This window comes from Pithys albifrons, chromosome 23, assembly GCF_047495875.1.
Source record: "Pithys albifrons albifrons isolate INPA30051 chromosome 23, PitAlb_v1, whole genome shotgun sequence".
NCBI classification, from domain to species: Eukaryota; Metazoa; Chordata; class Aves; order Passeriformes; family Thamnophilidae; genus Pithys; species Pithys albifrons.
The window spans coordinates 138,283-159,794 of NC_092480.1; the positions used below are offsets into that span (position 1 = coordinate 138,283).

The following is a 21,512-nucleotide window of genomic DNA, read 5'->3' on the forward strand; positions in this document are numbered from 1 at the left end:
ATCCAAAGCTCTTGCTGAGCTGTTTGATGTTTCCTTAACATCTGCTGCCTACATGTTTTTGGCTCAGCATCACTTCTGTTCCAGGCAGGCTCAGGGCACAAGCTTTAGCTCCCCCTGGCCAGCTGTCACCACTGGGGACTCACTGCCTTTACCCATCACTGGGGGTCTGAGCATTCCCAGCTTTTCCTCACACCCCCCCAGACACAACCAGAGTTGGTCCTTTTTCCACATTCCTGCTTTTTCTCCTGCAGAAGGCACTTAGGTTTGGGCAACAACCAAAATAATAAAATAAAATGTACATTCTTTGTGCCATTATACTCTGTTGTAGAACTGACCCTCGCAGGAGTTGGTAACAATCAAATGCTTGTTGGACATTAGAGCTTGCTCAAGCAATCAGTGACTGCAGGAGTTGGACATAACCTTGTCTGGTTTAACTTTTGTCTTTAGAGATGCAATGCTGGAACATGGTTTTGAGGTTCTGCCTTATATAATGTTTCTAACTGACCAAGCCATGTTTTCTGGGGGTCAGCAGCCTGTGAGGCAGCTGTGCATGCCTTTGGTGAGGTGGTGATGCTACTGCAGTAACGTTGATCCCAAGTATAACTGACCCCAGGCCTTTGACCCCTGAAGGTGGTCTGGGCTGAAATGCTCCCAGAATCTAAAATATTAGGAAATTATGGCACTACAAAGGGCCTGCCAAGTAAATGATGTGAAGTTCCATTGGATGGTATACACAAATGCCTCTCTGCCCTGTGCTGGACCATGGGACCATGGCAGGCAGTTGTGTTCCAGTTCAATCACTCCCTCAACACTTAATGCAACATTCAAGGCCTATTTCTTATTTAAATTCCTTGCTTTCCAAATCTGAAAGACATGAAGTCGTGGCCTTTGCTTTTAAGCAGATGGATGCTCATCTTTGACTTGTATGGTCCCTTTTTGTGCCACCAGATCGCCTGGGTGCAATAGTATTGAGGTAGATCAAAAGATTTTCTTTCCACATATGCTGCAAACAATGTCTTCTGGGGAGGAAATAAAACAAAACATGAACAGTGTTTATAAAAAAAATCCATCCCTCCCCCAGGTGCACCATCATATACAGGGCTTAGTATTTAAATGCTTCCTAGAAGTTCATTGTTTTGTTGAAAAAGCCCCAAACAAACACACACCACCCATCCAGAAAGATCCCCCTAATTTATGGGAGCTCTAAAAGGTAGTGGAATGGCAGAGAGGGAGGAAGGTGATCAATTAAGACATTAAGCATTTTGCACCACATGGATGCATCTGCATGGCAGCCAAATAATAAGGCCATCAGCTCATTTTCAGGGGGCTGTTGCCTACTTCAACTCAATCCTCAGATCAAAGGGAAAATGTCTGCTTGCATTTTCTAATCAGAAAAGGGATGCTAATTTAGGTTCCTTAATGTGTGGTGATAAGAGACTTCTTCAATTAACTGGGTTCTATAGCTCACAAAATAAAAAAGGGGGATACAAAGGGAGTCAGGCTGGAAAGGCAGAAGTTCTCATTAAATCAAAGGTCCAATATTCATTACCTCCAGCATCTGGGGCTAAACACTAAACATGGAGATTTTCAAAGGGGGTTTAATGGGTTAAATTGAGAATATAATCTAATTAAAATATTAGATACGAGTAAATAGCTCTTTGATATTCATCTGAAGGTTTCATTAAAATAGACACTTGAGGTTTGTATTAAGGGGGGATTATCACTTTTAAGCAGAAACAACAAGTTGAGGTTCCCTAATTAGAAATGCTTCGAAGTGTTAGCGTTCGGTTTAGAAATAAAAAGTAGGAAAGCAGTGACTGGCAGCACATGGAACCATTTTTCCAGCCTGGCTGGGGGGGTCTCACCACCTTCTGCAGGGATGGGGTGTGGGGATGACAGTGTGTGTGTGTATCTCTTATGGTCTGAGGTCCCAGGTATCTGCTGGGAGCTCAGTACTGCAGAGAAGAGGCAGTCAAGGAGGTTCCTGGAGCATACAGGGGACAATTTCCTTCATCAACTGGTAAATGAGCCTACCAGGGGTAAGGCCCTGCTAGACCTGCTGTTACAAACAGAGAGGGGCTGGTGGATGATGCAGTGGTTGGAGGCTGCCTGGGGCACAGTGACCATGAAATAACAGAATTTTCAATACTCAGGGATGCAAGGAGAGCCACCATTAAAACCTCTACACTGGACTTCCAGAGGGCAGATTTTGGCCTACTCAAAAGACTAGTTCAGAGCATACCCTGGGAAACAACCCTTGAGAACAAGGGGGTCCAGGAGGGATGGGCATGTTTCAAGGAGGAAGTTTTGAGTGCACAGCAACAGGCTGTCCCAGTGTGCTGGAAGGCCAGCCAGAGGGGAAGACAGCCAGCTTGGTTAAATAGGGAGATTCTGAAGGAAATGAGGGATAAAAAGAAAGTTTACAGACTGTGGAAAAAAGGGCTGGCTACTTATGAAGAACTTATGAAGATAGATAGGTCATGCAGAAAAAAAATCAGGGAAAGAAAAGTGCAATTTGAAGTTAATTTGGCTAATTCTGTCAGGGATAACAAAAAGTCCTTCTATAAATACATTAATAGCAAAAGGAGGGACAAGAAAAAACCTCCATTCTCTGTTGGACTTGGAGGGAAATACAGTGAACAAAGATGAGGAGAAGGCTGAGGTACTTAACACCTACTTTGCCTCAGTTTTCACCAGTAAGACAGGTGGCCCTCAAGACAACTGGCCTTGGAGCTGGTGGACAAGGAGAGGGAGCTGAATACCCCTCCTGTATTCCAGGAGGATATAGTGACTTACTGAGCCAGCTGGATCCTCACAAGTCTATGGGACCAGAGGGGATCCATCCCAGGGTGATGAGGGAGCTGCAGAAGAGCTTGCCAAGCCACTCTCCATCATCTTCCAATAGTCCTGGCTCTCTGGGGAGGTCCCAGATGACTGGAGGCTGGCAAATGTCACCCCAATCCACAAAAAGGGCTGCAAGCAGGACCCTGGCAACTACAGGCCTGCCAGCCTGACCTCTGTGCCTGGCAGGGTTATGGAGCAGATCATCCTGAGTGCAATCACACAGCACCTTCAGGATGGACAAGGGCTCAGACCCAGCCAGCAGGGGTTTAGGAGGGGCAGGTCCTGTCTGACCAACCTGATCTCCTTTTACAATCAGGTGACCCACCTGGTGGATGAGGTGAAGGCTGTGGATGTGTCTGTCTGGACTTCAGAGAGGCCTTTGACACTGTCTCCCATAATATACTCCTGGACAAGCTGGTAGCCCATGGCTTGGACAAGTGAGCCTTCTGCTCCCACTGCAGCCTGAGCTGTCTCTGCTTCCTCGGCCGCCGCTAAGCTGACCTACATTACCCCAAGAAAGGGTGACCCCAATAATGGGGCACAGGCAGCGGCTAAAGGTGAGGAGAAGGGAGGCTGAGGCAGAGGATGGTCCTGCTGCAGAAGCTGGAGGGGGACATATTCCATGACATGCCACACATGCCCCCTGCAGCCCCACCCACGTTTCCCACATTGGAAGATGCTTCTTTCACCCAATTTTCACCCAATATTATACACACCATAACTTGCAGCTGCAAACCCAACAGGCTCATTCAGCAGTGGAGTGGGAGGCAGCTGATGGTGCAGAGGTTCTGTCTCTCAGGAGGGTCAGGAGGGCTTTAAAGAAGGGCACAGGTCCCATTTTTCCATGATGAAGTGCAGTATGGTGACAGGTTTTCCCCAAATTAGAATTTGGACAATGCTCTCCGGGACATGGTGAGATTGTTGGGGTGTCTGTGCAGGGCCAGGAACTGGACTGATGATCCCGTGAGTCCCTTCCAAAGCAGGATATTCTGTGATATTCTAAGATTCTATGAACTAACCCACTGTAAGGAGGACTGAGGCATCCCAAGGGCTGTAGCAGTTTGGTCAAACTCATCAAGGGCTCAATGAAATGGAAGGGACAGGACTTTTCCAGCAATATATAAAATAGCCATAACATAAAAAAGGAAATAAAGTAGCCATTTCAAAGCTATTCTCCCTCCCCACCATACCTTTCCATTTTTACCTCCTTCAAGGAGACGCAGACCCTTTTCTTGGCCCGAGACTAATTCTCTCTCCCCTCCCATACAAAAAGAGACCTAATAAATTGGATGAAGCAGTTACACATAATAACAAGGTGGTTGGCTAATTTCTTTTTCTTTTAACCATCCTGTTTTCTAAGAGATTTTAGTAAAAATTCCCTTGCTGTGCGTTCTAATCACATTTCATGCATTGACTTAATTCATAATTTACTATGTTAAAGAAATGGAACCATCATAAGAAACCCATCTGTTTGTTGTTATTTTTATAGACTTAATCTGTTAAAAGCTGTTCCCTCTCAAACATGCAGCTCTCAATTACCCTTAGTTACCCAATACATTTTCCAACTGCTTCTGGCTAATAACAGATTGTCAGCATGACCAGCCAGGACTTGTTTGGAATTTTCTCGTCTCAGATGAACCTTCAAAATTTTTGTCTTAACGTGACAACTATTCATTGATAAATAACAGAGTAATAATTGAACAATCAATATTGTATCATTACCAAATGCTGTATTCAGTGCTTATTTTTTTCTCTTCCTTACCAGCAATGGCTTATTTTTGGTTTTACTTCTGGACAGTCTGCCAATCTCCTCTGCACTTCAAAAAGAAAAATATTGATGGTATTAAAGTCATCATATGAAACAGGACTTAATTTTTAATATTTTGTAGATGTGTCCATACATTTGACATGCCCCAAAATGATCCAGCTGAGACAAGTCAACAACTGATTAGTTTGACAGGTGCAACTACTAGGTCAGTTATTTCAAAGAAAAGTATCAGAGGACCATATTTAAAATGTATGCAAAGGTTTATTTTATTTTTAAAAAATTAGGTATAGTAGAAGTGAGTCTAAAATTCAGCAATGATTAAACTTGAGCCAGTTTGTATTTCAATGGGCTGCTAAATCAGTATGTGATGTCATAGCTCATAATTAAACAATTCTGACATTTTTCCCTTGAAGATATCCCTAATATTTTCAAATATATCACTTATAAGATATGAAGGGCTTTGAAAGCAGCCACAACTTCCTTCTCCTTCTCGTGTCTACTTCGCAGAGTTTCCAAGGATGGGATTTGGGGTAAACTGGTTCCATCTGAAGTCTGGGGCAGGACTCCGCCCTCTTTCACCTTCTTGTCTGATTGTCTTGTCATGAAAGTCTTTGGCCTTGGAATCTTCTTAGCATATTCCAGTGCCTAAAAATATGAAAACTAGGGTAACAGATTGTGAGGAAACCTGAACAGTATTTCCAAGAATGCTTAGGTGGATTTATGTTGAGCCAAATTAATATTTCTCCTAATTCCTGATGTCCTTTCTGGCAGAATTCAATACCTGATGCTTCAGTGGTGACTGCAAAACAAGCCACCCCAAGAAGTTTTGCTTTCTGACACCACTACAGCCCACCTCAGACACTGAATCAGTGTTTTAGTTTTAAAAATGAAAGAGCAACACAAGGTTATAAACATTTATAAACCATCTACTAAGGTTGCAAACACTCTTTTCCAGTCTCATGAAGCTTTTGTGCTCAGGCATATCTTAGGGCAGGGACTTTTGCAGGCTCACATGACAAGCTCAGGTTCTACTGCATGATAGGCTTAACTATAAAAATTAAAAAGCAAAATGGGAGTATTAAAGTTCTTGTTCCAGGTGTGACTTGTTTCACTGAAGCTGAGCAGGGCCATGCTGAGAGGGATATCCATCTGGAACCTGAAGGCTGCCTTGCAGAGGGAGTTTGGATTGCAAAAGTCCTGCAACTAAGAGAACCCTGGTTCAGCCTGGGACATCTTTTGGTGTCTGTGTTTGCTGCATGAATTGGGAAACACCTGCTACGTCTCAAGTGGCAGCTGCATTGTCTCATATTCTTGGTGAGTGTGTGGGAAGTCTTCTAAGGAATCCAAAGCCCTTTTGACAACCAGAGAACACAGATTTCTCTCTCCGTGGTTCATGTGAAGTTTGGAAATAAATGCAAGTGACTGAGGAATTCAACTGACATTAAACCCCCCAGCTTTGTTCCCGAAGGCTGCAGGTGTCACCTGTCACCTTGGAGAAACACCTCACTAGGCAGGTGAGCTCCTGCAGAACTGATGGGTCCAAGACATTATTTCCAGAGCTTTATTAATACCTGCAGTAAGGAAAAGGTGCTCCCTTGGTTTGCATATGTGTGCCATTGCCATGGAGTCACTCATCGCTCACCTGGGCTATCCCTGGAGGCCAGTGAAGCCTAAAGTGATGTTGTGTGGGCTTGAAAAGTAAGAGCAATTGCTGCAGGTACAGAACTGATGTGCAAGGAGTTTGTGAGTGAGCCTGAGGGGCAGGTGGATAGTAATTATCTGTGATCCATCACCAGAGAGCACTGTGCAGGAGTGTGGGCTCAGCAGACCATGTTCCTAAGGGGAACAATCCTTTATTCCTACCCTTTTCAGGAAACCACTGGCTGCTCAAGCCAGGGGGAGTGGTGGGAGCTGGGACAGAGAACTGCTTCATTTCTACTTGGAACACTTGTGGAGAGCAAAGCAGGTGCATGAACTGAGGGCTGGTCCCGGCCAAGAGATCAGCAACCCTTGGCAAACAACTACAGGACAAATGCACAGAGGAGCACTCACCATGATCCCATGAGGATCCCATGAGCTGTTAAAAGGAAAATCAAAATGGAAAAACTATTTTAGCCTACTCTGAGTTAAACTTATGCATTTCCTCTTCTGTGTGCAAAGCCCAGAACCTCTCCCTTTGTGCATTTTAAAGGTACTGTGTTCTTACTTTCTTTCGTGACACTGACGATGTGACCTGGGGTTTTGTAGGTAACCTCTGAACAAAAGTAATATTTTTCATATTGTATTCCTTAATTTGCCTTGAATATTCCTTTTGTAGCTTTAATTTCTGTTTCTGAAAAAAAGGAAAAAAGGATGTGTAATTAATGATCCATCAATGAAACACTTTTTCCAACCAGTCTTCCATTTACACCCCTGTTGCTGCTTAACCTGGCTATGCCATTGATCTCCCCTCAGCACAACACAACAGGAAACCCTGACAAATGGCACAGCTTTTTTTAGTAGCTTTTAATTTTTAAGAGCATTTCCTTGGACTGTATCAAGGATGGAGCTCAACAGAAATGGGACAGGTACATCTGATTGTTCTGACACTCTGTCTCCACTTCAACAGAGTAATGTGCATCCTGCTATTTTCTGGTGTTCACATTTCTTTTGCTTCCACTCTGAAGGTTGGGCAGACCTTCTACACTGGGAATGACAACACAAATCAGCCACATGGGTGTATAATTTACTGATGTGCAATTAGCCCTGCTGAATTCTGTGAACTACTCCCTGTTTCTGGAACTATAAAATTAGGGGGTTAAAATTACCCACAGTACAGTTGTCTTTCCTTCTATTTGAATTTCCCTTTAGGATCTCAGGCCAGACCTGGAGACAAGGACACAACGTGCCAGACAGTCACAGGTTGCTTCTCATCAGCGACTCCTCTGCCTAAATTCACTTTGCACGACTGGAAAGCAGAGCAGGTAACAGCAATTACTCACTTTCTCTTTAATTGCTTCGTAGTCAGGTCCGAGGCCTCCAAGCTTCACGTTCAGATTTATGTAGAGTTTTGTGCTACATGGCTGAAAAACCAACAGCAGTGACGGGTTTTCCCTTACCCGCTTTCGTAGAGAGCATAATTACAGTAAGTCTTGCAGTGGACACCCAAGGTAAGGGCAGGACTCAACTCACCCTGTTAGGTCTCATTTTAGCTAAGTGGCCAACAAGGCTGAGTTAATTGCACAAGGAAAATGACACTGTATTTCCTTTGAATCTTGGTGAGAAATTGCCAATTATCCAAATCACAAAGCAGTATTTTCTCAGTCAAAACTCACCTTTTGTGAGCTTTATTTTTAAACAGCTCCAAGTGACCCTTTTGACTGTTATTAGAGTGAGACTGCAAAGGAACTCTTGTAAGAGAAGCAGACACAAAAATCTGATTTTGGTGGTTAAAAAACTAGGCAAATGTTGATAGTAATAGTAAGCTTTTTTGATCTCCAAACTGCAATGGAAAATTGTCCACAGGCAGCTGAGAAATCCATGCCTTGAACACAGTAAAAGCTTCACAAGTGCACAGGGAAGAGAGGAGTGATGCTGATGCCATTTCAATACTTCATGGCATTGTACAAAGACTCCAATACTCCAAGAATATTTTAATAGAAGGATTCTTTAAGAAAAAAAACATTGATAAATAACTTTAATAAAAAGTGCTCTTTCAAGTTCAATTTTTAGAAGTGAACTGTGTTTTAAAAACTTGTCATTATGATCAGCTCTGGACTAATTTTAATCACAGAGTAATGTAGAAGCACCAAGACATTTTTATATGCAAATAAAATGTGCATTTCTACATACCATGTGTTCAAGTTAAACTCAACTGCAGAGAAACTAATTCTATGCACTGCATTTTCTGTTTGAAGGGTTTTTGTCAGTTATCCCTATTCTTCTATGATATAAATTACTAACTTTTAATTTTAGATATTGTGAGGAGTTAATCCTTTAGCTGTCTACAGCAAAACCAGGGTTTTCTCATTTCACATGATGAGTAAAACTGCATTTATTTATTAGGAAAAGCTGGATTTTGCTGTGAGAGACAAACACGCTTATTCTCTGGGCATTCCTCACATACAAAGCGTGAGAGAGCCACTGAAAATACAGGACAGAAACAATGGTTTGAACTCAGTGGGACAGAAGGGGAAGGAAATCTGCCCTTCAGTTCCTATCATAATCCTGCTAATTCTTCTTAGAGGCATTCAAGCAGCAACACACAAACTGCCTCCAAGATGAAACACAGGAGTCATTATTCCAGCTTAGTTTGTCTGCCCTGAGACTTGGAGCAAACTTCTTAAATGTTTAATTTGTCATGGACACACAGGGATACCTTTATGGTGTTCCACTGTATCTGTGTTAACTGGTTCCACTATGAAACTGGACACACAGAAGGGACAAAAAGAGCCAGGTTTTAATAAGGACCCAAATGGGATCATCAGGAGGCTTGGAACAATGTTTATGCCGTTAGCTTTACAAATCCTCTAAGTTTGGTGTTGGCCACTCGGAATGCCTTGGAAACCAAGAGATCTGAGTGGGACAGCAAATGAGCATGACCAGGATAATGGTTTGCTCAGATCTGAGGCCAGGCCACCTGCTGTTTCATACAAATACTCTGATTCCAAATAATATTAGCACTGACAACTTAAGAGAAAAACATGGCTTTGTGTGTCCTTGGAGCTAATCAAGACTCAAAGTGACCACTGATTGTGTGTGTCCATGTGCTTTCTGTGACAATGAAATATTTCTCAGTCCTCAGTACTTTTTCTGGTTTTTTGTAAAGAACTTTGGATTATTAAGAAAAAAAATAATCAGAAGGGAAATAGAAATGTTAAACAATCCAGTGCACATCTATTTGCTGACCTTCTTGCTGCCTTTAGGCTGGGTTTTCTTTTTCATTTGCATCAGATAGCCACCTGAGTTGCTCCTGCTTATTTTCACTGGATTTCCTTCACCTCCCTCTGGACCTCCCTCTGACCCACTTGGTACCTGTGGGATTGCAGGTGGGAGGAGGCTGAGCAACCACCTGTCAGCAAAGTGAGCCCCTGCCAAGCCAGAGACTCCTGGGTCATGCTGCTCCATCATCTCTGGCAACTGGGAGGTTGCACAAGGGGCTCTTGGTGAGCTGGGAACAAAAAATTGAGAAGGCCTTAAAAAGTGAGAGAGGAAAGAGCAAGAATATTTTATTAATATATTAATGTATAAATTTATTATATCTAAAATTATAATTTTCTAATAAACACTTTATATAATTTTATTCTATGTAATAAAATATATAAAAGGTTTGGTTGTATATCTATAAATATAAAATAGAAAATAGAAAAGTATTTTTATATACAGCAGAGAGCTCAACAAGCAGCCTGTACATGGAATATACTGGGAGCATGAGGATGGAAAGATTGGTATTTCACAATGACTTTGCCTGCATCCAAGTGTAAGGAAATTGTTTAAAATAAATGGAAAAAAGCATGGATGGGGAAATTTTAAGCCTGATGCAAAGCTAGTTAAAACCAAGGAAAATTGTCTTTAAAAGACTTTGGATCAGGGCTGCTGAGTATAGAAATAAATTCTACATAACTAAGGATTTTCATGCCCTCCCCCACATGTAAGGAGCCAGAACTGGCACTGCCTGCAAGGTCAATTTTGCTACAGCTTTATGCAGACAGCAGTACCCTGTTTATGCACAGCAATCTTTCCTATCTATATTTTAAACTTTTCCTTCTGTAAACTTTCAGTTGTAGAAAGTTCTAAGTTTGGAGCACAGAACTGCCCTTTTCCCATGCCATATTTAAAAATCAATAGCTATAATGAATCTTAAGTTAGTAGTAATCTATAATGGCAGGATTGTACCAAAACAGCTTTATGCTTTGGACTATAAAACATTTTATTGTCCATTTCTATATTTTTGGGACATCGTGGTGCTAAAATAATACTGTTGCAATGCTTATCTCCTTACTATAAACTACTGATAGCACAGTTCTGGTACCTTCTATCCTCATGAACTTGGTTTTTGCAGTCCCAAAGAGGTACTTGATCTCTCACCAATTCTTCAAAATTGGCAGTAAAAGCAGGTGGAATATTCCTCTGTTTTGGATGTGCTTGGCCACCGGTCCTGTCAGCACTTGCAAACTGCTGCCCAGGGACATGGTTGTGTGAATGCTGCTGGCCATGTGGAATTGGAATTGCACTGGGAGAATGCCACAGGTATTCCTGGCTCTCCGTGCTGGTGCGTGCTGGAGACTCAACCTCTGCTGGGACAGAGTGATGCAGTGGTGGAGGCAAAGCACAGGCAGATGTGGTCAAGTCTTGCTTAACAAAATGACTTGAACTTGGGAAGTTACTTCTGCAAGTGTTTGATTTTGTTGCTGGATCAGCGTGAGGGCCACCAGAAGGATCTGGGTGCAGACATTCCTGCAGGGCAGGGCCCTCGTCCTGCTCCGCTGCACTGGGAGCAGCCCGAAATCCCGGTGTGTGCTGGTGGCTCCGGGGCCAGGACTTTGGTTCTGCTGGTCGTCCTGGTGGTTGTTGGATGTCATTACTCGGAAAATCTCTTCCTTTGAGACTCTGGTTGGGGTTTGTTTTATTTCTCTGGGAGAATTTATTGTGCTGATCCTGAAACAAGTCACCAAAAGTGGGGTGAATTTCAGTTTAGACATTCAGTAAATGCCCTTAAATGCACAGGACTGCCTGTTCCTAACCCTGTGGACAAGTGGTAGTTCACTGTCAGTGATCTGGAGAAAACATTTCAAAAATCAAACTACCTCTTGGATTTTATTCTCTAGTGAAAGTAAACTGTCCCAGATTTCAGGGAAGGATGGCTTTGTACACACAATTGGACAGCTCTACAGTAGAAACAGACTGATGGCAATTATGGAAATGATTTTATTTCTAAACCAAATACTCCTCCCTGCCCTGTGTCCTGCAAAACATATCCCAGCTGATAAGAAGCAATTTCAGAATTCAGTCACTCCAGGGCTACTGTTTTGAGCTAAACTGCCATAGTCTAAATATGGAGTTTATTTAAGATTTATCCCTTTCCAATTACAGCATCAGGTGTTGCCCACTTTGAGGAAAGACTTGGCTTTCCTTCTGGGGAACATGCAAATCCATTATCAGTCCATTTAATCTTTGTCAGTGCTAAAATCCTCTATTTCATCCTCCTGTCTCTCCAGGGTTCTTTTGTTAGCAACACTTGCAATCAGCACATGGCATATGCACTCAGAATAACTGCTTAATGGTGGGTATTAAAGCCACGTACAGACGAGGGGGTTCTGGTGAAAGCTTTAGCACTGGGGAATCCTGACTCCTGGAGCCAACAGGATGATTTGTCAGCTCCACCTCTGTCGTAACAATCCATCCTCTGGCATATTGTGCCACTGGTGGAAAGCAGGAGCTGCTGCCAAACTGGGACCAGGCCAAAGCTTCCCCATTTAAACACAGAACAGCTCTGTAAAACACCCGCTTGTTTCTGAAATTCTATATGCAAAGCAAATCTCTCCCAATAAAGAGCAGCATAAAATCCTGTTTGTCCTTTACAGAGGTGCAGCCTCCAGTGTGAGTGAACAGCTGGAAATTTAAACAGTGCCCAAACTACCTCAAATACTTGTAGTACAAATCCAATAACCAGGTTTACCAATGATATACCCAGCTGGGTTGTTCTGAAGTTCCTGATTTTTCATCAGTGATGACAACCTGGTCTCCTTATTGCTCCAAAGGCTCCCATTGCTAAACCCATAACAGCACTTTAACAAGATGACAGCTTTAAATATCCCAGCTTTAATGCTCTTAGATATATATTGCAATTATTAAATTCCATTAAAAGAGAACCCTGAGCTGCTGTCCTTTTAGGTACCACTTGTCTTCAGGCTTCATTTTCCCAGCCTGGTGTGGTGGGACACCCTGAGCTGGTTCTTCCTCATCAACAGTTTTAGAATCTGTGACCTAAAGCCCAAGAATGTTCATGGCCACAGCTCAAACAGATGGAAGGTTTTAAAAGTCTTGGGGAAAGAATGAGAAATAATTTGCCTCCCATTAAAACTAAAATACTGGAGTCAGGTATTACATAGGAGACAACGTGAAAATAAATGGTTAAAAGAGAAAAGGAAGCAAAACCCCAATTAACCATGGTGTGGTATTAGGGGAGTGTTCCTTCTACTTTTAAGGAGAAGAGAGGAAAAGAAAATTGCAGGAAGTTTGCAGCACAGAAACCTACTTATAACTCTCCAAAGTCTGGGCTGTTCCATTTCTGTGAGTGAATGTACCTAATAACAGAAAAGCAACTGGAAACCATCAGTGGCCAAGCAATCAGCCAGTGCTCAGACACTGAGGGATGACACACACCCCACTGTGGTCCTGAGCCAGAGACAGCAACACACAGGAATGGTGTGAAGGACCAGAAAAGGACAGGGAGTAAAACACTGGCAGGAAGAAAACATCCAATACATGTAGCCTGGCAAAGTAACAAGCTCACAAACAAGAACTACGGGAGCATGATGGCTGGAAATCTGTTTTGAGCAATTTTTGGGGGGTGGTTGGTGGCCCTAGAGGTCACAAAGCCAAGTGATGCCCTTGTAAATACTGCAATAATGAACATTCTTCTTGAAAGCTGCAAACTTTCTTCCCTCTAACCTATAAAACTGCAGGTAAACATTTTTTTCCTAATTTTTTACTTATATTTGTCCCAAACTATCCTGTTAAGTGACCTGAGTGAGTGGGGCAGTGTCACCATGACAGGTGACTGGTACAGGTGCCTCTGCTCCTCTGCAGTGACTCACACAGCAGAACTGGCACTGACAATATACTTGTGGCCAAAAGAACTATGAATTAACAACCACAATGGTGAAATCAGTGGAAAGAAAGTGTGAAATCCTTCTGGGAAGCTGAGCCTCTTTGGGGGTCTGAGATTAGGACAACTAAGGAAAGGTAAGTGGGGTTTATTGCTGAGTTTTTGGGTGATCCCATTGCTCCAAATGGAAAGGAGAACCAATTACAAAACAAATTAAAAGTCTGCACAAAAGTTTCTTGAACTGTGGAAAGACACAGCTCTGCAGGCAGGAAGATGCTTTTGGTGGAACCAACGCACTCACTGCATTGATGGTTTCCTAGGCAGGTAAAACATGTTTCTACATTATCTCTTTGAAAGAGGAACAGGACACAACCTCTGCCAGCATTTTTTTTTGTGAACCATTCTATTAATACCAATCAAATTGAGAAAATGATCAAATGAAATTGCATTTTGAGAATCATAAGCTGTGTAATGCCTGTTCTGTTAAATTGAGGCCCATAATTGCTTCTCTACTGAAAAGATACAACAAAGACAGCAATCATGGCATGTCATTATCCCAGACTAGAAAACCAGCCTTTGCAGGAGGACTTCAAAGGCTCGTGGTTCTCGAATTGCATTTGGGTGCTATTGTTGAAGCGCAGGCAATCTTGATTAGGTGTTTACACTGAGGTAAGGCCAGTGCACAGAGAGTCTGAGTGCCTTGGTCTAGAGCCATTAAAAAATTGTACATTATGTTCCTTGCTTTGAAGTGAGGGGCTTGTAGGTAGGAAAGCAACTCTATTGAGCACAGCTGAGCTAGATTGGGCCACTGCTTCTCTCTCTTTCCTTCTCTCTCCGACTCTCAAAGAAACTCATCACTGGGTTCTTTAAGAATCAGGCAACACTGCAAAGAACTTGATGTTTTATAAAATGCCATATAAATTAGCAAACATACAGATCAGCACACGTTTATGGTATGTTCTGGCACATACAGCCTGTGTGCACACAGAGAACAGTTACAAATCTTGCAAGAATAAGGCTGCAAATATTTTAACTGACTTCTGCCAGCTGTGCACAGAGTACTGACTTCAGTGGACACACTATTTCACACACAGCCCCTGACAGCCAGTGGTGACATATCAATAAAAATATCCTACTAATAAAAATATTCTATCACTAAAAACAGCTCCAACCCCCTGCAAAGCTCAAATTAACCCAGTGTAGGACACAACAATTTGATTTCTTCAGCAGAAGATGTGGCTCGCTTCCTTCTTCACAAACTTGGTGCTTTTTACACTTTTGATAAAGTTTGCCAGGTGAGGTGACTAAAGTTGGCTCATGGGCACACAAAATGCTTCCCTCAGGCCTTCTTTCATCCCTTCCAAAAGACTGAGCAATGGATATCTTGATTAAGAAAATGAGAGGTAAGTGCTTCTTCCTGTGCAGCAAATACACAGGCAGCTGACAGGAGGTGGTGATGGTGTTTGTACAGTCACAGAGTTACAGAATTGGGTTGAAAGGGACCTTAAGGGTCATCCAGTTCAACTTCCCTGCCTTGCTCAGGGACACTTTCCACTAGACCAGGTTGCTCCAAGCCCTGTCCAATGGGGTCTTGAACACTTCCAGGGATGGGGAGTCCACAGCCTCTCTGGGCAACCTGCTGCTGTGGCTGTAATCAAATTTTGGAGGGCAGAAACACACCTTTCTACACATGTCAGAGCTTTGCTGGCCCCATGACCCCTTCAGAAGGTAATCGTGTACCACAGCCCTGATTTTAACAGGTTTTTCCTATTACATATAGTGCCTACACAATGAAGTCCTGATCCCTGGCTCCACTACTAAGATAGGAAAGATTTTTCAGAATTCCCCAAATAGCAAACATAATCATATCAGCACAGCTTTAATTAGCATCAATCTACACTAATTATTTTTGCCATCAGACAAATTATAACTGAAAAAAACAAGTGCTCTTAATAGCCCTGCTAGAAGAAAGCTTGTCCACTGTTCCCATCAGAGTAATGTAGTCACCACATGCCCTCTCATGTTGTGTCAGCTGTTCATTGGCCTCTGGAAGCAGCAGTTTCACTTGAAGCACAAAGTCCCTGTAGTTTTCCAAGTTAAGAAGTTTTCTATCCTACAACTCCTGGAGTGACTGAATGACTCCTGCCTTTCCATTATGCATAATAAGTAGCAAGTAAAAGCAGCAAACTCACGTGTAATGGTTCATTAGGAGCCGTAATTACGTTTCCACGTCGTCCTTCACACAGTTGGCTGACACTGCACAGTCACAGCAGGGCCAGGCCCCACAGACACCAACGTGACTCTGGCCATGCTCACCGAGGCCCAACCTCAAACCTGGGCTGGGACCTGACCCGCTTCACACACGGGCCCACACAAACTTCCCAAACAAGGTCAAGCACAGTCCAGAGGAGGCCATGGAGATGCTCCGAGGGCTGGATTCCCTCTGGGCTGGAGCCAGGCTGGGAGAGCTGGGGGTATTCCCCTGGAGAAGAGAAGGCTCCAGGGAGACCTGAGAGCCCCTGCCAGGGCCTAAAGGGGCTCCAAGAGAGCTGGAGAGGGACCTGGGACAAGGGATGGAGAGACAGGACCAGGGGGGATGAATTTACACTGCCAGAGGGCAGGGTTAGGTGGGATATTGGGAAGGAATTCTCTAGGAGGGTAAGAAGGGGCTGGGATGGGATTCCCAGAGAAGCTGTGGCTGCTCCAACCCTGAAAGTGTCCAAGGCCAGGTTGGACAGGGCTTGGAGTAACCTGGGACAGGGGAAGGTGTACCTGCCCATGGCAGGGGGTGGAATGAGATGGGTGTTAAGGTCCCTTCCAACCCAGGCTACTCATTCAATCAGTTTGCATTGAGCAAAACTTAGACTATACTATTAGAGAGAATCATTGTCAAATGCCTGGTGGCCAAGCAGAAAAAAAATCAGAGGCAGCAACAGAAGAATCACTGATAAGGTGCAGTGTAGATCTCACAGGAAGGAAGGCAGCATTTCTTCAGTTTGGAGATTAAAAACTAGTGTGAAATTACCTCTGGGACACCTTCCTTGTCAAGAACACACCAGGCTTGTAATGTGACTGTCACTGGGGTTGTAAATGAGGACTTGTCAATTATTCCATAAAAGGTGAACAAGATTCTCATTGGAAATCCTAATTTATCAGCTGCAAATCTCCTCACCTCCCCTGCAAACCTGACCATGCACCTATTGCATTTTAACTCTAGACAGTCCTCAGTTCATACTAATTAGAGAATATTTTAAAGTTACCCACCTGCTCTTGAAGAACTTGTTGGTTTTTACTGTATAACTCCAGATAGGAATTTATCCTCTCTGAAGGCAATCCCAAAGTCTGTTTATTTTTTTTCACAAAGTTTTTTTTTGCTCTTTGTGGTTGATCTTGTTGATTCTGAAGAGGAAAGGCACTGCCACCTGCACTGGGACTGCCTTTGGAATGACAGCTGTCTGCAGATTCCTTCTTTTTGCTTTGTAGCCCAACAGCTTCATTGCTGACCAGGACATTTGGTTCATGAAAGCTTAATAATTCTGAATCAAACTCTGAGAATGACACCTGTGTCCTTGCCTCCTGTTGATACTTTTCTTCTGAGGAGCCACTGGAATGGAGGTAAAATGAATCCTGAGAAAAGTCCACACTGCTTCCTCCAACAACCTGAGGTGCTTGTTCTGCCCCAAAATATTCTGACACTGTTTGTGTCTTCTTCCAGTTAGGATTGTACCCTAGGTGGGAATATTTGTCCACAGACTGTTGTTTCCTATTTACAAAGCAAAGACAAAATAATTTCTGTATGGATTGTACAAATTCTACATTATTTCAGTGTGCAATTGGAGCCAACAGAACTATTTCAGTGCACAAAGGAACTGGGATCGGAATCAGAACAGTTTCATCAAAGCCTTTTTTAGCAGAAAGTTTAGGCAGGACCTCCTCTCCATTTTCAGTTTGCATGATCAGTGAGTGATAAATTGGTCTAACATTCAGGTCACAGTAAATACAATCATTATCCCAAATTTAGCAGACATAAGTAGTAGTAAATCAGTAAAAGGAGGAATGGTATATTGTATTGCTTAAAACTCCTGTGGCCTACAAAAGCACTGGGTGTTTCTGCTTCCTCAAAGACTCTGCTGAGTGAAATAAAAGTCATATTCTTGGTAAAATCACTCTCTCAAGTGTCCTTTTGAGACTGCCTAAGCAAGAACATCCTACAGCTCTGTATTTTTATTTTCTCATTCCTATGAAACATCAAGTTGTTTCAATAAAAACCTCTTTCTATAAAAGACTTAAAATAACTTTTCATTAAAAGTGAGATAAGAATAGAAAAAGATGAATAAGAAGGGCCTGTGGGTTTGCCTATTTTTTTAACAAGCAGCCAAATCATTGCTCTGAATTACATTTGTCAGAAAGCAAACACAGATGCTCTGTCTTAAAAAAATCCACAACTGATTCAGTTCATGATTTGTCATCTGATCCAAGAGGAGGAAAACCAACTGCAGGAGCCAAATACATACAAATTGGCTCCCAGGAGATGTGGAGGCAGTGGCAGGAGTAAGAAATGTGGAGAAAAAAGTTTTTAAGACTGCTTTTGATTCACTGGACTTGCAGTGAGGGCCTGGTTTCTTGGGCACTGACATGGGGAGCCTGTCAGAGTGACATTTATCAGCACTGAAACCTGGTTGACTCTTCAGGTCCTATTGAAAGAAATGCTCTGATGTGCTGCATTCTCCAAAGTGTGGCCTAGTTAATTCTATTAACATTTCCATAAATCATTTATTCATGTGTCTAAATTAGTCACATGCCTTTGCCTACATTTCAAGTGGCTTCTAATAACAAAACAGTGTTTCATTTCCATTTCGGGTACGCGCTGGTGTCCCGGTGTCCCGTGTCCTACAGAGGAGACAATTTACCCTGGGGAAAACGTGATTCTCTCTAGTTGCTGTGCACTGCAGGTAAACAGAAATAGGTGGCCACGTTTGGAAACCACTACAGAACTATGTGATACAATTGCAATGATTCAGATGACGAGTACAATGCCAGAGAGTCCCATTGTGCTGCAATGTGGGCACAGCAGCTCCACTGCGGGATGCGGCCCCGTCACTGCACAGGCACAGAATGAGTGTGAAGAGCCCCTTCATCCCTAATCATCCCCAGGCAAAAAGGGCACCTTTTATTCCTCCACCTCAACTTGATAGAAAGGTTAGATGGACTGTGTGTGGTGCACAGACAACAGATGCAGCATTTCCTCTTCAAATTCCGGGGTTAGTAATGGATGTAGAGAGGGGGTTTGGTACGGACACGCTGTGATATTTGCTCTGGTTAATGGACTGGGTTGGAGTACTTACTGGGCTAAGTTCAAACAAAATAAAATCAAATTTCCATTTAATGAAGAGCCTCACATTCAGAGTAGTATTCAGTAAAAAAAAATTACTAAAAATTAGAGCACGTTTCTAGTACAATTAACATCATTTGCACTCACAGTAAAATATTCAATAACTGGTCGTTTTGCTTGTTGAGGAGGAGAATAAAAGCACCCCATTAATCATTTAGTCTTCATTTGTTTGTCATTTTATTTTAAGCAGACAATTAAACTGAAACTGCACATTGTTATTACTTCGGGTTTAATTTAATCCCTTTAAACTTGAGAGTTATTCCAATTTAGAGGGTTAAACCTTTCATGCACAGGACAGCAAATTAAATTTTATTTTATGTACCAAGTTAATGCTTTCTAAAGGATGTTTAGAGGTGACAGTAATTCTGGAAAATTTTCAATTTACACAGCTGCAGTTGTTCAAGCCACCAGTTTTTGCCTCCAAGATTTTAACACAAGTGGCCTGGTTTGTTCAGCACTTCTTGAAGGGAATGAGAAGAGGATGGCTCAGTGATGAGTCTTGTTTTCTTTGTCTTCCTCTCCAAGCAGCACTTGCCTCTGCAAGCAGTGACTGGAGAATCACAGAATTATGGAATATCCTGGGCAAGAAGGGACACACAAAGATCATCAAGTCCAACTCCTGGTGATGACTTTCAGGATATGGATCCTCCTGGTTGCTGGGCAACTGTGACTCATATTCAACTTGCCCACACAGGCATGTGAGGGATGTTTTCTACTCCATCTTATCCTTGTAGGACTGGTCATAGGGCATATTATGTTTCAGCCAACATAACAGAAGTTGGGGCTACGTTGAGAAATGGGCATTGTAATTATGAATGTAGGATGAAACTACATCTTAGTGTGTAACTATGTCTGTAGGTGCTCTAACAGCACTTTGGCAATATAAATTGGTCTTGAAATGTCAGATATATTCTGAGGAACATAAGGCTTTAAAGTGTAAGAACTATTCTACTCCTCTACTAAAATCTAAGCCTTACCTTCCTCTGACACCATTCTGTGTTCTGTTTGTGCTGATGTCAGACTCAGATCCTCCTTCTAAACTCATCTCCTCCAGGCTATCCTCTTCCAGGCTGTCATTCTCCAGTTCATCAGAACACAGTCCCACCAGCTCATCCTTTTCCAGAATCCTCTGTTGGAGTCCCAGCTGGTGCTGCCCCCCCTCAGCAAGGCTCTCACAGTCAGAATCCTGGGAGTCTTGCAGGTTGGAGGCAAATCCCCCTTCCCTGACAGATGCTTTTTTCCATTTCAGAGGGTGCAAAACGGGTGGCATGAGGACTTTGGGAGGAACATGGATTTTATTCATGTTGTAAGTGTTTGTAGTGGAAACTCAGCCCTGTATTTGGAAAACAGAGTAAACATGAAAAGCTTGTTTACCTTATTGTAATAATGATTATATTAATTAAAAGCTGCAGTTGTGGGAACTACTATTGGTTAAACCTCAGAATCTGACCTTCTGTTGTTCAACAATTCTTTATTCTCCTCTATCACACTGATTTTCCTTGAAGCAGTTAATATCAAGGTCTCTATGCAGCAACTGGTATGAAATCAACCCTAAACTACTGAAGGTCATAAATAACACATAAACAGCTTCTGTAAAAGAAAAGCTAAGACAAAGCAACAAGATCTTATCTGTTAACTTTTGAGAGTTAAAATAAATCTTTTATGTTCTCTTTATTCAACTTTATACCTTCTTTACAAGTAAAATCAGCAAGAAAGTGTGACAGGGAACATGGTGAAAAGAACTTGAACGCTTCCTAAATTAGGATGAGAGTTTCTTTACGTTTGATTGAATGGTTCATAAGTCATTTTGCAGTCACTTACAAGGTAAAGTGTCTGGGAGGGAGGAAAAAGTCTGTTTTGTGATGAAATGTACATTAGACACAGCACAAAGATGGGACCAGCCTGGGTGAGTGCCAGTTTAGCACATGGGTGATAAGCAATTCCTCACTTTTCAGGGTTAGCACTGCCGGCCACCTGGGCAGACACCTGTGCCCGTTGCTGCCTCCAGTGCCCACCTGCAGCCCCGAGGGCAGAGCTTGGGGCAGGGGAGGAAGGCGGAACCGCAGTGGGCACAGACTCGCCATGAGCAGCCCCCAGGCCGCCTCTGCCCGTCCCCGGAGGGAGGGAGGGAGAGAGAGAGGGAGGGCAGACTCTGCTGCAGCCCCCGGCCCAGGACCCCTCTGGGCCTGCGGCAGGACCTCAGTCCCTGGGGAAGAGCCAGGACAGCTGTGAGTCCCTCGAGGGTCCCTGTGCCTGGCCCCGTGTCCCTCCCCAGCCCGCCATCCCCTCACCCTGTCCCTGTGCCCACGGCCCTGCCTCGTGTCCACTGTCCCAGTCCCTGGTCCCCTCTCCTGTGTCCCCTCACTCCGTCCCCTGTTCCCTCTCTCCTACTACCCTATCCCCTGTCCCATCTCCCCTCTTGGTGCCCTCTCCCGGTCCCCTGTCCCTGTGCTCTGTCTCCATCTTCCTCTCCCGCTCCCCCGTCCGCAGTCCCCGTCTCTTCTCCCCTGTCCCCACCCTCTCACTCGCTGTCCTTGTCCCCAGTCTCCGTGCACTGTCCCGTCCCTGCCGTTCCCTCTCACCCTCTCGCCTCCCGGCGCGTTCCCGGCGCGTTCCCGACGCGCTCCCGGGGCCGGTCCCCGTTTCCGCCGCGCCCGTTGCCCCGGTAACCGCAGCGGGCACGTACCAAGCGCGGGGGC

General features: G+C 43.5%; 1 protein-coding gene across 3 annotated transcripts; it reads right to left on the reverse strand.

Moving 5' to 3' along the window:
- Positions 1–4,871: 4,871 nt before the first annotated feature.
- JHY (junctional cadherin complex regulator) lies at positions 4,872–21,465 on the reverse strand. Of its 3 annotated transcripts, none has more exons than XM_071576409.1 (8): positions 21,396–21,465; positions 19,791–20,146; positions 16,686–17,025; positions 10,623–11,248; positions 9,500–9,761; positions 7,594–7,674; positions 6,819–6,944; positions 4,872–5,257 (listed from the first exon to the last, which is right to left on the reverse strand). In XM_071576409.1, exons 2-8 carry the CDS (start codon positions 20,114–20,116, stop codon positions 5,054–5,056), a joined length of 1,965 nt encoding a protein of 654 aa, XP_071432510.1. In that variant the 5' UTR covers positions 20,117–20,146; positions 21,396–21,465; the 3' UTR covers positions 4,872–5,053. The 3 variants fall into 3 exon arrangements, with proteins under 3 accessions (XP_071432510.1, XP_071432509.1, XP_071432508.1); XM_071576408.1 differs by having other exon boundaries at positions 9,626–9,761; positions 16,686–17,184; XM_071576407.1 differs by having other exon boundaries at positions 16,686–17,184.
- Positions 21,466–21,512: the final 47 nt, after the last annotated feature.